Source organism: Mesoplodon bidens, assembly GCF_964165515.1.
Source record: "Mesoplodon bidens genome assembly, chromosome: 2".
NCBI classification, from domain to species: Eukaryota; Metazoa; Chordata; class Mammalia; order Artiodactyla; family Ziphiidae; genus Mesoplodon; species Mesoplodon bidens.
This window is the reverse complement of record NC_138177.1, coordinates 152,417,994-152,436,361: the sequence shown is the minus strand read 5'-3', so window position 1 is coordinate 152,436,361 and position 18,368 is coordinate 152,417,994. Positions and strand designations below refer to the sequence as shown.

General features: G+C 34.5%; 1 protein-coding gene across 2 annotated transcripts in view; it reads right to left on the bottom strand.

Annotated features, from left to right (window-relative positions):
• The window catches only part of FOXJ3 (forkhead box J3), a 134,535-nt gene that overhangs the window by 10,025 nt on the left and 106,142 nt on the right, over window positions 1–18,368 (bottom strand). For both annotated transcript variants that reach the window (XM_081225816.1, XM_081225817.1), the window contains 5 exons: window positions 12,737–12,865; window positions 10,328–10,502; window positions 7,109–7,525; window positions 5,966–6,067; window positions 5,388–5,579 (listed from right to left, as the gene is read on the bottom strand). In XM_081225816.1, coding sequence (XP_081081942.1) covers window positions 5,388–5,579; window positions 5,966–6,067; window positions 7,109–7,525; window positions 10,328–10,502; window positions 12,737–12,865 — 1,015 coding nt within the window. The remainder of the gene's footprint in view (window positions 1–5,387; window positions 5,580–5,965; window positions 6,068–7,108; window positions 7,526–10,327; window positions 10,503–12,736; window positions 12,866–18,368) is intronic.

The window sequence follows — 18,368 nt, the reverse complement described above, 5'->3', positions numbered from 1 at the left end:
AGTAACACAAAGCCGTATGAAAAAAGTAAAGATCTCAATGAAGGTAAATACATGGGCAATTATAGAGATAGCATTATCATAACAATGATTTTTAACTCCACTTTTTGTTCTATACATGATTTAAGAGGCTAAAATGTTTTCTAAAAACTATTAGTATAAAAGCTCATATTATTGTAACTTTGGCTTGTAACTTCACATACTGTTGTCTACATGATTTAAGAGATTAATGCATTTGAAATAATTATTAGTACATGTTTTGGGCCACACAATGTAGAAAAATGTAATTTTGAGACATCAACAACCAAAAGAGGTGGAAGTGGAGCCGAAAAGGAGCAGAGTTTTTGCATGTTATAGAAGTTACATTGGTATAAATTCAAATTAGAGTGTTGAAACTTTAGGATGTTAAATGCAATCCCCAAGGTAACCACAAAGAGCTACAGAATATACACAAGAAGAAATGAGAAAGGAATTTAAACATTTCACTACAAAAAATTAACTAAACACAAAAGAAGACAGTAATGCAGGAAATAAGGGACAAAAAAGCTACAAGGCATAGCAAAGAAATAGCAAAACACAGAAGTCACCCCTTACCAGTAATTCTTTTAAATATAAATGGATTAAACCCTCCAATCAAAAGACAGAATTGGCAGAAGTGGATAAGAACACATGATCCAACCATATGCTGACTATAGAAGACTCACTTGAGATCCAAAGACACAAACAGATTGAAAGTGAAAGGATGAAAAAAGATATTCCATGCAAATAGTAACCAAAGGAGAACAGGGATTGTTGTACTAATATCAGACAAAATAGACTTTAAATCAAAAAATGTTACAAGAGATGTCTTGTGAAGTCCTATTTCTTGTAAAGAAGGACATTATATATCAACAAAAGGTGCAATACAGCAAGAAGACAGAACAGTTACAAACATTTATGCACCTAATAACATACTGTAAAACATATGAAGCAAAAACTGACAGAACTGAAAGGAGAAATAAACAACTCTACAATTACAGTTGGAGACTTAAATACCCATTATCTCAATAATGGATAAAATAACCAGACAGAAGATAAGCAAATAGAGGATTTAACACAATAAATCAACCTGATCTAACAGGCATATATAGAACATTCTACCCAACAACAACAGCATACACATTCTTCTCAAGTGCACATGGGACATTTTCCAGAACAGACCATATGTTAGGCTACAAATCAAGTCTCAATGGATTTTAAATGATAGGTACCATACAAAGTATCTTCTCTGACCATAGCAGGATGAAGTTAGAAATCAAAAACAGAAGTAAAAATGGAAAATTATCAGATTTGTGGAAATTAAACAACACACACTTAACCAATGGATTAAAGAAGAAATTACAAGGGGAATTAGAACATACTTAGAGATGAAGGAAAACAAAAATACAACATACCAAAGCTCACAGGAAACAGCAAAAGCAGTGTTAAGGGGGAAATTTATAGCTATAAAGACTTACATTAAAAAACAGACCTAAAAAAGAAGAAGAAACCAAACCCAAAGCTAACAGAAAGGAAGAAATAATAAAGATTAGAGCAGAGATAAATGAAATAGAGAACAGAAAAACATCAGAGAAAAATCTTTAACACCAAAAGTTGGTTCTTTGAAAAAAAATCAATAAAGTGACAAACCTTTAACTAAATGGACTAAGAAAAAAAGGACTCAAATGAGAACTGAAAGTGGTGACATTACTATTGATTCTACAGAAATAAAAAGGATAAGAGAGTTCTTTGAACAACCGTATACCAACAAACTGGACAACTTAGATGAAACAGACAAATTCCTAGAAACACAAAGTCAACACAGACTGAATCATGAAGAAAGACAAAAATCTGAATAGACCTATAACGAGTAAGAAGATTGAATACTTAATCAAAAATTTCCTGTACAAAGAAAATCCCTGGATCTGATGGCTTCATGGGTGAATTCTACCAAACATTTAAAGAAGAACTAAAACTACAGACCAATATCCCTTATGAACCTTGATGCAAAAATTCTTAAGACAATAGCAAAATGAATCCAGTAACATGATAGAAGGATTATGCACACCATGCATGACCAAGTGAGATTTATTCCTGGAATACAAGAACAGTGCAACATATAAAAACTGACCAGTGTAACATACCACATTAACAGAATGAAGGGGATAAAAACCCACATGATCATCTCAACTGACACAGAAAAAGTATCTGACAAAAGTCAACACCTTTCATGATAAAAACACTCAACAAATTAGGAATAGAAGGAAACTACTTCAACATAACAAAAGCCATGTACGAAAATCCCACAGTGAACATCATATTCAGTGGTGAAAGACTGAAAGCTTTTCCTCTAAGATCAGGAACAAAGCAAAGATGTCCACTTTCACCACTTCTATTCAACATAGTACTAGAAGTTCTAGCCAGAGCAATTAGGCAAGAAAGAGAAATAAAAGGCATCCAAACTAAAAAGGGAGAAGTAAATTTATCTCTGTTCACAGATATAATCTCATACATAAAAATCCCTAAAGATTACACACAGAAAAACTGTTAGAATAAATGAATTCAGCAAAGTAGTAGGATACAAAGTCAACATGCAAAATTCAGTCACATTTCTATATACAAACAATGAACAATCTGAAAAGGAAATTACAAAAACAATTCCATTTTTCAATGAGATCAAAAAGAATAAACTACTTAGGAATAAATTAATTACAGAGATGAAAAACTTGTACAATGAAAACTAAAAAACATTGCTGAAGAAATTAAAGACATAAATAAATAGAAATGAATCTCATGTTCATGGACTGCAAGACAATATTGTTAAGATGTCAAAGCAATCTACAGATTCAATGTAATCCATATCAAAAATCTCGATGACTTTTTTTGCAGAAATAGAAAATCCCATCCTAAAATTCATATGGAAGCTCATGGGACTGTGAATAGCCAAAACTATCTTGAAAAAGAACAGCAAAGCTGGAAGACTCACACTTCCTGATTTCAAAACTTACTACAAAGCTACTACAGTCAGACAGTGTACTGGCATAAAGACCAATGGAACAGAATAGAGAACCCAGCAATACACACATATGTAGTCAAAATGATTTCTGACAAGGTGTCAACACCGTTCAATGGGGAAAAGACAGTCTTTCAAGAAATGGTAATAGGACAATTGGATATCCACACACAAAAGAAACTGGACCCTTATATAACACCATATACAAAAATTCACTCAAAATGGGTCAGACTTACATGTAAGACCTAAAACTTTAAAACTCTTAGAAGAAAACAGAGGGCAAGAGCTTCATGACATTGAATTCCATAATGATTTCTTGGATACTATACCAAAGGCATACACAACAAAAGAAGAAAAAAAAAGACACTAACAACACAGTAAAAAAGAAAAAAAAAAGAATGGGAGAAGTATTTGCAAATCATATATCTGGTAAGGAGTTAATACCCAGAAATATAGAGAATTCCTAAAACTCAGCAGCAACAAAAACCCAATCAAGAAATGGGCAAAGCTATTAAAAACAAAAGAAAAGAAAATAACAAATGTTGGTGAGGATAGAGAAAAATGGAACCCTTATGATTGTTAGTGGAAATGTAAAATGGTACAGCTGCTGAGAAAAACAGTATGATGGTTCCTCAAAATATGAAACATAGAATTACCGTAGGATCTAGCAATTCCACTTCTGAGTATATACCCAAAATAATTGAAAGCAGGGTCTTGAAAAGATCTGTCCACTCATGCTCACAGCAACATTATTCACAATAGCTAAAACATGGCAGCAACCCAAGTGTTCATTAACAGATGAATGGATAAGCAAAATGTGGTATGTATTATATGTACAATAGTCTTAAAAATAGCCTTATACATATATTCAGCCTTAAAAATGAAGAAAACTCTAACATATGCTACAATATGGATGAACCTTGAAGACATTATGCTAAGTGACAGCCACAAAAAGACAGACATTGTATGATTCCACTTACACGAGGTACTTAGAATAGTTAAAACTCAAGACACAAAAACTAGAATGTTGGTTGCCACAGGCTGATGAAGGGATGAAATGGGTGGAGAGGTCTTGTTGAGTAAGTATAGAGTATTTGCTTTACAAAAATGAAAAGAGTTATGGAGATGGATGGTGTTGATAATTGCACAACATTATGAATGTATTTAAATACCACTGAACTGCACACTTAAGGATGATTGGGACAGTGAATTTTATGTGTATTTTACCACAATAAAAATAAATTTTTTGCAATTTATTTTAACAGGAACCAAAAAAGAAGTGACAAAAGGAGAGAGAGAAGCTAAAGCGTTATTTAAAAAAAAAAAGTTTAGTGGCTTAGTATCTGGCACATAGAGGGCATTCAATAAATTCGGTTAATACTAAGTACCTCCTATATATGCCAGGCATTGAATAAGGCTCTTCTATGAATATGATTTATGAAATGAATAAGCCACCAAAATCACACAACCACTGAGACTTTCAAGTTAGGTAAGCTATTCAAGTGGAAGAAGCAAAGATGGAAGATTTCTTTTGTATCAAAAGACACAAATGAAGATTTCACAAAAAGGACTAGGGATCTTGAGAACTTAGAAAGACCAAGTATGTGAAATAATTTAGGATAATGACTGAAGGAAGCCACTCAGGATAGAAAAGAGAGCTTTTTAGCATCAACTCTAAAAACAAGACAATGTACAGAAAAGAAAACTTGGAGATAAAGGCATCAAGAAATTAAAATGAAGAGAGAAAGAACTTGGATATTAAACACAGAATGTAAACTTGAGAAAACTGTAGGCTCTGCAATCAGAGTAAAGGAGATGGCTACAAGGGTAAAAAATAAAGGAAGAAAGTGAGATGAAAAAATACAAAGCACCAATTTTGAGTTCAGAGTAAAACATAAATGAGACTACCGTTATGTATACTCTTCATATACACTCTGAACTTTAATTTTTTTTAACATTCTTAGAAGATATATAAAGATGTATTGATTTTCATTGCAAGTCTATACAGATTTAAATTGGTAACACCTCATAACTATGTTCTTATTAAAATTAAAATGTACATATCTTTAAGACATTTAATTCTTGTTTGGTAACTTGAAAGGTTAAAATTCACAAAGGAAAGTCAATTATAAACAATAAGATAATCATGTAAATCATGACAGAAAAACATAGTCTCTTTTATCTCAATTTTTCTAAGATATATCTTAAATAAATTACTTGATTTCATTCATTTCTTAGAAATAAAAAGATATAAATGGATCACTGCTATCATTAACAACATATCAAGTTGCCCCAGACAGTTACTGAATTTCATATGAATGAGAAAAAGAGAAAATCAAGAAGATAATTAAATCCATACCTGTTCCAATGTGTTGGGAAGGTTTTGTTGGATGCATGGCACCATGACAGACATTCTGCTGAACATTACTCTGTGAGTGGATAAGGCCAGTTTGTGTAAAGAACTGATTAAGAGAAGAACAGAGATCAGCAAATTGAACCTGATCTAAAGACCAGTTCTTGAGATCTGCCTGTCTCATACTCTCCATCAAACCTATGAGGAAAGCATTAGAAATACAGTTAGCATGGTTCTGCAAACACTGCAAAGAAAACAGCACTTCTTTTTTTCAGCCCTCAAAATTTCCACTGGTAATCTTCTGCCCATGCAATGAAGAATGACATTTTAAAAATTATTCAAAATCTGATTCTTTTAAATGTGGCCAAATTTCCTTCACAACTCTTGTCTGTGAACCTCCGCTACATCAACTGGCTGAAAGGCTTAATCACGAATTTTCCAAGTGTTGTTTTTAAGCATACTACCAACTGCAAAAGAAACACTATATAAGGAGATGCTTATTTCCACTAAAAAGAGACTTAAAATCTATTCAAAAACACATGATAAGTGTATTTGGTTATAAGTCCAAAGGAACCAATACTCACCTTGGAACTGTGAAAGGTCTACATCTGACCAGTTAACACTGCTGGCAATTCGACAGCTTTCTTTTAGCATATCAAGCGTTGCATACCAATCATTTGAAACGCCTATAAAAATAATATTGGCAGTATTATAAATCCTGGATAGCAAAAGTTTGAGCTGGCCTTACTCCTGATATTGGCCGATCCCAATCCAGTTTTACAAATGGATTCAAACCCATCATATCATGCACTGGGGCAATCTGCTCTGTGAGACAGGCAGGAAAGGTATTATTTCCCTGCATTTTACAAACAAAAGAAATTGAACCTACAGAGGAGGCATGACTTAGCAAGGCCACTATGATGAATCCAAGACTTGAACCCAGCTGTACTCTGCACCATTCCAAGAGGCCCCATCACCTTGTAGTCTATGTCTGTGGTACCCTCTGGAGTTCTGCAGTGCAGAGACTGCCTGGTCTGTGAGCAATGTCAGTTAAGCATCTCACCAGAAACCATCAAGACCTATCTTAAGAGCAACAGACATTTTTTTTTCTTTTAAAATCAGGGTATGAATCTATCATTCTAAATGAAATACTTGGCAGGAATATGCAAAGAAAGAAAAAGTGGGAACATTCACTGAATACGTAAATGCAAGGTACTAGACTAGGCATTTCATATTTTGTATCCTCAATATGATCCTCATAACAACACTGTATACCAGTGTTGTTCTACAGCTAACAAAATAATAAGACCAAAAGAGTTAATGCACCAAAGGTCATAAAGATCCATAATGAGGATTTGAATACAGGTCTTTCAGACATAAATCTATACTCTTTCTTCTATACCACACTAAATCACAATAGATTGCAGACAGACTGTGCATTCCATTCTTCTTTCAAACGCTCACAAAAACACTTGTTTTCCAGAAGGACAAGAGTTAAAACCAAAACCTGCAGAGGTTGCTGAGTTTGCCTATGCTACCACATAAATTGTAATCAAGACAATATCCAGGTGAATCTATAGACTGAAGGACTTACAACTCTAGGACTATGGCAAGGAAACACAAAAGAAGATGGATAAGAAGAGTACTGGTAGAAAATATATATAAGCCCCAGATAACAGATCCAAATTCACAGTTAGCCAAACATACGTCAGAAGACAAAAACTTACCAGAATTACAGGATACCTGTTGTGGTGGAGGCGGTGCCTGATGTGCTAACGTCTGATGCTGATGGTTCGGATGGTGCTGTACGTGCTGGTGTGGAGAGGGATGCTGGGGGTGAGGGGACTGGAGCTGGCTGTGTTGCTGCGGGTGTGGTGCTGGGTGCTGGGGACGCTGTGGATGCTGTGGTAAACCATGCGGTCGATGGGACGGATGTGGAGATGGCTGTGTATGCATCTGGGGGTGGGACAGTGAGACCTGTGCAACTGAATTACTGCCTGTGGTGTTGAGGCCACTGCCATGACTGTTGGTCAGGCTGCTTTGGTTGCTGTGTGGGTGAGAGCTCACTGTACTGCTGGGAGAGTGCTGATAGGAACAAGAAGTGTGGGACTGCTGGGAAGATTCAGAAGGGATGTTCATCAAACCTGAAAACAGACAAAGCAAGATCACTGATGGTCAGATTTCAGTTATACCTTATAACAAACATTTGCAGAATTATTTACAGAGCAAAAGGTATATGCTGTCAGGAAGCGATTTTGGCTCAGCTTAACAAGTACTGATGGAGTATCCACCATACCCTGGGCTCTGGGGCTACCAAGAAGAAACATCATTCTCTGCCCTCAAGTAGCTCGTGGTCCAGTGGAAGAGACAGACACTTGAGGAGATTACGTCCAACACTTTAAGTACTAAGGCGAAAGTATACAGAGGGAATACAGGAACTCTGCTTCTTCCCTGTTTTACCTAGGAAGGGGCTCTGAAATACAGAGAAGCTTTCCTTGAAAAGGCAATATCTGGATTGAGTCTTGAAAGATGAGTAAAATGTTAAGGGAAAAGTGGGAGAGGTGTTGGGTCACATTGAGGATGGTTCTCTATAGGTCTGAAGACCTTTGACAAAAGAGGAGGGTAGAAATAAAGCCGTTATTTCTGATCTCTTTCTCTGACTACTCCAAAAACTTTAAGTCCAAGATGGCTAGAATCCTTAAGACTAAGCAAAACAAAACAGCCATCTCCACTGCTCTTTTTCATTACTCTTATGGAACATTGTTGAGACAGACACAGTTTAGGGGTTAAGATTACATATTTCTTAACATCAGAAAAGAGGAATTAAAATCTCTGCACTACAATTTACACACTTGGTAACTCTGGAGAATTATTAACTTCTCCAAGCCACAATTACCTCAATTATAAATGGGTATGATAATAGTACCTGCTTCGTAGAGTTGTTGTGAGGATTACGTGCCATGGTACAAGTGCAGGCTGCAGGTTTAGCTCAGTAAATATTAGCCACTATGATGATAATGATGATTAGGCCAGAAGTGCTTAATGTTAAAAATAATGTATGTTTGGTTTGCAGGTAGACACTCACTTTAACAAACCTTATTGCAACATGTGGTTCTATATAACTACACTATTTTCATATCCCAGAAGATAACATATAATGTTTTGCTGAACCAAACACATAAAAGTTTTACTTGAATGAAATGAAAATAAAGTCCCATACCATACTGTCAGCCAATAAAAGAATCAAAATTTTTAAACAAAAATAAAAGTATTCTCATACTTGTTATTAGGAGTAAAATTATATCAGAGTACATTATAAGATAATCTCAAAACATAATGAATTAAGGTTTTATAGGTAGAAGTGTTAATAAAAGTGCTTGCCTTAACCCTGGGAAAAATGTCATTTACAGGGAATCTATAGGGTTACTACAATAAGATGAAAGAAAGCAGTTATTTCATTATCTATTTCCAATAAAGTCCTAACATTTTAAGAGGGCACCCAGATATAATCTCTACCAACATTTTTAATCCCAAATTGTTTTTAAAATAAAACAAAACAAAATATCTTTCAGAAGCCCAGTACGTAAAACTAATAAATGTAAAGTTGTTTTCTGGGAAGCCATGAAAAGAAACCTGTTAGGTCTCCCTCTTCATCTGCACCCTTCTCTCTGAAACCTCCAGAAAACCCAACAGCTCCAAAGAGGACAATTTGGAAAGCACTGGTCTAGTCTAATCTTCTTCACTGTACAATGGGAAGGCTTAGGTCTAAAGAAGTGAAGTTAACTCAGTTGACTTGATGGTAGAACCTGGACTAGAACCCAGAATTCCTATCAATACTCTTTTCTTTTTTTATTAGTGTAATGAAATAGCATTATGGGTTTCAGAAATTGCCGCCATTGTTATTTCAAAGCCAGTATTTTTCTACTATGATCAGCAAAGCTGGATCTGCTTAGCAAAGTCTTAGTTTGGTTTTTTTTGTACTTTTATAGAAAATTTAATATAAAATTTGAGAAAATACACGACTCTTACTTTAACCAGAAAACCAACTTCCTAAACAAACTACTGATATTCATCAATATATATAACACTTACATATAACATTAACTTTCATAATATCTGACAATGATATGTATTAAAATGTAAACTCTTTAAAGGCAGGGATTTTTGTCTATTTTGTCTACTGCCGTGAACAGGTAAACCCTCTGAGTTGGGGTATAAATAGTCAATCTGCCAAACAAAGCAATGCTTCAATGTTTGAGTTCCCAACAACTTCTGACTAGTGTTCGTTCTATGGTGGAACAACAACGAGACATCTTGATCCTACTAAATGACTCTGATTAAAATTAAACCAGCAGCTAATAGGACAGTATTACATAATAGCAACAATCTAGCATTTGGTTGAGATGTAATAGTACATCTCAGCAAGTATCACTTTTAGTGTTAAATCTGATTTAAGTATGTTGTACAAAATAATGACCACTAACTAATGTGTTCACTTATAAGTGCTGTACATGAAACTGCAAATTTGGTGCTACCATATTCCAAAAGTTATCTCTTTGCTAACAGCAGTCAGAACAGAAAAGCAAGGCACATCTATTCTTGTGGTGCAACATTTACCACTCAAACACTTCACATGCTAGACATCACTAATTAATCATGGCAGTCTTTCCCACATGGCATAAATGCAGTGTCAGAATCCTTTAACACAATGCTCCAGGACACCACTAGTAATCAAACGAAGTAGGCATGCATGAGGAGATAGATTTATCTGCCATTCTTGTGCGATGATAAAAATATATACAGACTACAGTAAAGGCACAAAGAACCTTCAATCCTTATCATGATGGTAATGTTCTAAGATTAAAGAACTATAACAGCTGCAATGTGAAAATAATTCTTTAAAAACTTTTAATAAAAAATTACAAAAGAGGTATTAAAAAACTTACCTTGTTGACTAAGTGACTGCTCAAAAACTGACTTATAAAGGCTCCGAAATGAGGCACTGAGATCTTCAAAATTATATTCTGAGAAAAGTAGTTGTTTGTCTCGGTCTGAAAGGTTGTACTGTGGCTGTTGTTGAGGAGTTAATGACTGAGAGACTGGTTCTGGATGATTTGTCACCTAACATTAAAAGAAAAAAACTAGTAATTTAATAGCTGTATATCAGAATTGGTTTGTTACATATGATATAAAACTGAAAATATCAGAACAGTTTCTAGAATCCAAAGGAATTAACTTCCCTGTCTTTGGCTTTCCTATCATCTGTTAAGTTGGGTATACATAAAAGGACAGACCACAAATTGTTAACTTAGGTCTTGAAGAATCTCAGAAATCTAATCCAACCTCCACATTTCACAGTAGGGGGAAGAATTTAAAGTTAAAGGACCTTCCCAAGGTCATAATAAGTGATAGGCTAAGCCTGGAACCCTTCCAGTTTCTGTGGAGTCTTCATCTTGATTTCCACAGAAGCAATTTCATCTCAAACTCACTATACTCTGAAACTACTAACATTTCTCATTCATTTATTCAATTAATCTTTAAGTATTTAAACTCAAATACTGTGAGTCAGGTTGTATGGCACTGCCCAAAGCAGCAAGGAACTTCAACACACCTAACTCTTCACTGTAGGTAAATTTTTCTTTTTTAAATGAAAGTTAAGGAAAATAAGAAATGAAGGGTAAAAGGAGATTCTGAGAAAAACAGAATAGATCAGGGCCTCAAGCTATGGAAGGAAAAAGAGCACCATGAACACCTAAAAAATAAGAATTATCTCTGAAGACAGCACAACTAGAAATAAAATAAAACATGAACAGCAATATATCTTAAAGATCATATCAAGCAGTAACAAACTACCATTTGGTTTAGTGTTTTGAAAAAATTAAGATATGAACACTGGCTATAGATTTATGCAGCCTTTCAAAATGATGCTCACAAGGAGTCTACAATGACATGGAAAAAATACGAGTTTTGTGTAGGGGAATGGCTCCACCAATGGCACATGACTTCATCATTACTGAGTACTTTAATTCACCACCTGATCAGCTAAATACGTAATTTTTTTCAGGAAGGGTGCATGAAAACAAGGGTAGGATGCTTTCTAAACTCTGTGTATCAAAGAATTAATGTCTTTTTCTTGACTTCACAACTGAATGAAAATTTGGTGGGCATAATATTTATAATTCCAAACCTATTCCCTTGACACTCTGTATAAAGTGTTCCATCATCTTCTGGCATTTAGTATTATGGAAGAGCGGTATGATTTGTGTTTCTCTGAATGTACCTTATTTCTTCTGCTACAGTATCTATGATTACTTCTGAAATTTAAAAATTTGTCATGATGTGTCTAGATATAGTTTTTTTCCCATTAACTTTTCTTAGAACTCAGTAACCCTTCTGTTCTCTATTTCTTCTGAAAACTGCTTCTGTGCCAACTATTTGGGGACACCTATAATTCACAATTCTCCACATCTATCATATTCTTTTACATAATTGGTATTCTTTTATCTGTTTCTTCTGCATTCTCGAAAAATATTTAAAAATTTTTCCCCCAGAGCACTGTTAACAGTTTTGCGTTGTCTTCTTTCTCTTCTCCTACATTCAAGGTGAGTTTTAAAACTGCTCTCTGAATTTCTGTTTCCCTCGTGTTATTTTCTTATTTCAGGTCCTCCCTCCCCCTTATATCTTTTTTCTGTGTAAAGTTTTTACCTATTACTCATCTTGGAACAGGGAGAGATCTGATGAGATCAAATTTATACCATGAACAGTGTGGCATATGGCTCTCTCGGGCTCTGTTCTGTCTACCGGGGAGGATAGTTGCAAGATGATTTGAAAAGAAGTATCAGATAACGGGAAGGGTCAGCACAGGAGCAAGAATACTCACACAGGTCCCTTTACAGCATAGCTTTGTTTTCCAGACCCAAACTGAAAATACAAGACTGGTTAACAACTGAGTACCAGGTCATCCTAACCTTTGGAGTCTGTAGAATCCCCTTCTTAGATCTGTTTCTGGGAAACTAGGTGATATACATAACCTCTAAGCTCTTTTACCAAGGACTGTAAAATATCACACACAGCTTTAGAAGACTAAAGTAAAAATTCTTTTCCTATTCCAATTGTGTTTCACTTGGACAGAGAACAGATGAAGTAGACCAAAATATATAACATAGTACAACAATATATTTGTATCTAACTTGCTAAAATATAATAGAAATCTGCTCTACTTATCTAAGCTAATGATCAATTTGATCAGTGAGAAATATACATCTTCCCTTTTTATTTGCGTTTCAATTACGTTTGGTTCTGTTTTAAGCTCTAAATGAGTACTCAACAAAGGAGTTAACCTCACCAAGACTTACCGGTGTGTAACTATGCACACTTCCAACACTGTTCAAATTAACAGATGCCAAACTCTGATCTGAGAGACTGTTGTTAAGGCTACTGCGTGGGCTATCACTACCATCCTGATCAGTGTTGTACAATGTTACCTACAATGAAAAGAACAGCAACATCTGAATAAGTAGTTCCTACTATAAAAAGTACTTTTTAAGCAACTCTACAAAAATACAACTAACCTGGTAGATGGAAGGAAAACAAAACGTTATTGTTCTTTCCTTTGGTGTTTACCTACCCCAAATCCATGCTCTACATCACTTAACTCCATGTTCACCATGAAATATTGATAATTTACTTTCAAACTAAAGGATATATCCCATCCAGAGGTACATAAATTCAACTTTCTAAAAGGTATAATTAGTTCATTGACATTTAATAAGAGGGGATTATAACAGATTTTTACTGTTAAATATTTCTATAATGCATAAACTTATTTTTACTCAAGCTTTAAGCAAAATCAGTTTTCTTCTTTCAAAATCTTAGGCATCAAAAAAAAATACAAAAAATAGAATTTAGGCATCATAGTCTTTAAAATATTGAAAACTGTAAACTTAACTGTCCAACACAATTGTAGAATCATAAATATGTGATCTGATGTTTAAAATAACAATAATATGCTAACATATGCATTAGACATGAAAGAACTATGTATCAAACTGTTAACAATGGTTAACTGGCAGGGGGCTGGGTATTCCTGAAGACTTCTGTCACTGATAGTGTATATTTTTACAATGCTTGAGTACATTTATAATGTGCATTATCATTTTTAATTAGAAACAAAAAAGATATTTTTAAAACAGAAAACTAGTCTAACTATCCTTTAAAGTTCTATTCAGATGCTACTACCAATTTTCCTTTCTATGCTCCTACTTTCGTGGGAAAAATTAATACTTTTGATTTTATGGTGTAACTAATTTTTATCCAATTTTTATCCACTACTAGACTGTTAGCAACTTGAGTTCCCCAATAAATAATCATAAGCAGCATAATGTTTTCTACTCAGTATACACATAATAAACACTTGCTGAATTTAATGACCAATTGAGCTATTACCACCCTTCTGTCTGTGCTGAAAATGGGGTCATGCTCAATGCTCACTTGCCAAAAGAGGCCAAAACCTGGAAAACTAGGCATATATGCCTCAATACTTACGGCAAAACTAAACTGTCTCACATTCACATTAGCTAGGAACAATTATGTTGTTAGGAACTAATAAGGGAAAAGAGTATAAGGAAAAATGAGAGAAAATAAAACTATGGAAAAGATTTTTCTGGTCAATATTTCCAGTGTAAATTTCATTTTTAAAAAAAAACTCAACCTTATGGGCTCTTAAGCAATACAATATCAGCAAATTACAAGCATCCTATGGTCATTCTGTTGGCTGCTCATTCTCTCTTGTCCATGCTTAGTTACCTATCACTCAAGTCAGAAATACTTCCCACCATCTTGGACAAATCCTCATAGCTAAGGAGGATAAGATTTTTATTAAAATGTAACATATTATGGAGAGGAAAATACACGAGTTGTTATAGTTTATTAATTATAAAACAGGCATACTCATGGAATCGTGTAATCAACAGCAATTCTCAAACTTTGATCTTAGAACCCTTCTGCAGTCTTAAGTATTAAGGAGTCAAGAAGCTTTTGCTTATTTTGATATATTTATCAATAACTGGCATATTAGAAATAAAAAAAATTTTAAATACTAACTTAAAAATAACTATTACAAACTCAACTATATGTTAACAAAAAATTTTTTTTCTCTCAATAAGTTAAGTTAGAAGGGTGCCACTGTTCTACATTTTTGTAAATTTCAAGCCTGGCTTAACAGGAAACAACTAGATTCTCATATCTGCTTCTGCATTCTGTCTGTTGCAATATGTTGTTCAGGTGGAAGTACAGAAAGAAAACCCAGCATCATATATATACATGTGTGTGTGTGTGTGTGTTTGGAAAAGGGAAGCATATTTTAATAGACTTTTCAGATAACTGTGGATAGTAGTCTTTTTTGATACTACACAAAAATATGACAAGTGACAATTTTTTAAAGATTAGTTGCAATGTAAAATCTGAAACCATATGAATAAATTTTCATACCCTTTTACATTATAATCCACTTTCCACCTCAGACTTTGAATGGATCATTTACCCATGCATGACTTTATAACATTATGCATTGGTCATTTGGAAAATATCATTCACTAAATTATGCCAATCTTCCAAATACTGACATATTTCATTACACAACATCAAAACATCACACTTGTTAACATTACCAATAATCTCACTGGAAAAGTGTGTGAAGACTGTGAAGCTATCAGACTCACTGTGGTGGATGTAAGTTTTCCGAACCTGTATGTTTTGCTTAAAAGCTCAAATTTTACCACTGGCAAGAGATACTGTCAATTGTTTTCCTTTAAGTGAGAGGCTTACTTTATTTATTTTCAAGAAAATATCTGTCAAATACCCAAATCTGAATAATAGTGTCAGTTGTTCTTTCAAGTAAAACCAATGCTCCATGAACAAAGTGGCTAGTTCAACACAAATGCTCTTCCTTGAAGCAACCACTGTACTTCAGTATACACAGTTTAAGCGTTTTATGTGTACTTCCCATTTCACCACACAGATTCTTAAAAACGTATACTCAAAGGTCACAATTTAATAAAATTATTTTTCCTGCATCACCAAGGATATTCTTAACTAGTATATATATTTTTTAATCTGAAGGGTGTGTGGTTGTGAAGAATACAATGACTACTAGTACAGTCAGGTGTCACTGCCTTGACTTGTGCTAATGTTTACATATTATTGCTTTTGCTGCATCTGTGAAAACACAAAAATAAAGAAAAGGCAAACAGCATTTTAGTATTATCATGGAATCCCCAAAAGGGTATTGGTTACTCAGGTGCCCACAGATCAGAGAACCACTGATACAGAACATACCTGCACACCAGAAGGCCCACTCATGAACTCTCCCAATCATCATTCACCAGCCAGTCATTATCCATCCGCATATCTCCTGTTACAGGTAACCACCATACAGACTTCTACCGTTAATGACTGGTTTCATACAATGTATGTATCCTTTTCTGTCCTTTTGCAGTAAATTTAGCTAAAGGATTACATAAAGCTTTGTTGTGTGTTGCGTTAGCATCGGCTCTCTTAATCTTTTATTACTTCCTTCATTCCACTTTTTAAAACATATTTTATTCTTTTTCATCCAACTGAGAACTTTATCATTTATATTAAGGTCTCAAATCCATCTAAAATTGATTTTTGTGCATGAAAAAAATCTCACTTTTCTATTGATTCAGCACCATTTGTTGAAAGACATCACTGAACTCTGTTCCATAATTGTCTATTCTTATGCCAATATTACTTTCAATTATTGTAGGTTTACTCTTGATATTTGGAAGTATAAATCCTCTAACTTTTACATTTTTCTTCAGCATTTTCTTCAACTACTGTTTACCATTTGGAGTCTCATTTATCTTTCAAAATCAGCTGGTCATTTCCTACTATCTTCCTTCCCCTAAAAAAAGCATTGTGGAATTTTGATTGGGATATTATATCTGTAGATAAACTCAGGAAAAACTGACTTCTTTAAAATAATCTTCTCTATGAAAATTATATATCTACTTATTTATACACCCTTTGTTCTCTCTCAGTAATTTTTTATAGTTTTCTGTGCAGAGTTCATCTTTCATTTAATCCTAGCTACCTCAGAGTTATTGCAGGTTTGGTTCCAGACCACTGCAATAAAGCAAGTATTGAAATAAAGCAAGTCACACGAATTTTCTGGTCTCCCAGTGCATATAAAAGCTATGTTTACAATGTACTGTAGTCTATTAAGTGTGCAATAGCATTATGTCTACAGAAACAATGTATATACCTTAATTTAAAAATACTTTATTGGTTAAAAATGCTAACCATCAGCTGGCAACATAGGGTTGCCACAAACCTTCAGTTTGTAAAAAGCCCAATATCTGGGGAGCACAATACAGCCAAGAACAATAAAATGAGGTGTCTCTGTATTTGACGTTTTTGAATGCTAATGTAAGTATTATCTTTTAAATTGTATTTTCTAACTGTCCATGGCTAATACACAGAAAAATAACTGACTTCTAAAATCCAACACTGATCTAATACTGACACCTTGGTAAATTCACTTATTAATTCCAAGAGTTTATCTGTAGATTCTTTTGAATTTTCCATATGAATAATGATGTCTTCTGTGAATGATGGCTTCACTTTTGCCTTCCCAAATTTTACTCTTTTCATAACTTTCATTTCTCCTCTCCTTGCCTGAACACTACTGTCATATATTTTACTTCTATGTGTTATAAACCCACTATGAATTTTTGTAATTTTTGCTTTACACAGTTATCTTTTAAAGAGATTTACATTTTTATTAAAAAAGCTTTATATTTACCCACATAGTTATCATTTCTGGTGTACTTAATTGCTCTGTGTAGATCCTGATTTACATCAGGAACTTCAATTACACATATTACAGGTTGCCTGAAGCTGTCCCCACAGCTCACTAATACTCTATTTACTTTTTTTTTTTTTTTTGGCGGTACACGGGCCTCTCACTGTTGTGGCCTCTCCCATTGAGGAGCACAGGCTCCGGGCGCGCAGGCTCAGTGGCCATGGCTCACGGGCCCAGCCACTCCGCGGCATGTGGGATCTTCCCGGACCAGGGCACGAACCCGTATCCCCTGCATCAGCAGGCGGACTCACAACCACTGTGCCACCAGGGAAGCCCTCTATTTACTTTCTGACAGTCTTTTCTCTGTGTTTCACTTTGGATAGCTTTTATTGCTATATCTTCAAGTTCACATCTTTCCTTCTACAATGCCTAATCTGCTGTTAATCCCATCCAGTTTATTTTTCAACTGGGACATATTTTTATCCCTAAGGAGTTTTGGGTTTTTAAATATCTTCCATGTGTCTATACACATATTCAACCTGAACTTCCATAAAATATAGTTACATTAACAGTTCCCCCCACCCCCTAGCCCCCAGCTTGAGATATAATTGACATATAACATTGTATAAATTTAAAGTGCACAATGTACTAGGTTGATATCATGGGTTGTTTTCTACTGCTTCTTTGCTTGGTAATTTTTTATTGGATGCCAGACTATTGTGAATCTACATTATTAAGTGCTATATTTTTAGATTCTTATGAATGTTCTTGAGCTTTATTCTGGGACACAGTTAAATTATACGACAACAGGAATGAAATACTGATACATGCCATAACATGGATGAACCTTGAAAATGTGTTTAGTGAAAGAAGTCAGACATAAAAGGTCATATATTTTGCAATTCCACTTACATGAAAGGTCCAGAATAGGCAAATCCAGAATGTTAGAAAATAAATTAATGGTTACCAGGGGATGGAAGAAATGGGAAATGAATGCTAATGGGTACGAGATTTTCTTTTGGGAGTAATGAAAATGTGTACACATACCACATCTTCTTTACCCATTGATCTGTCAATGGACATTTAGGTTGCTTCCATGTCTTGGCTATTGTAAACAGTGCTGCTATGAACACTGGGGTGCATGTGTCTTTTCAAATTACAGT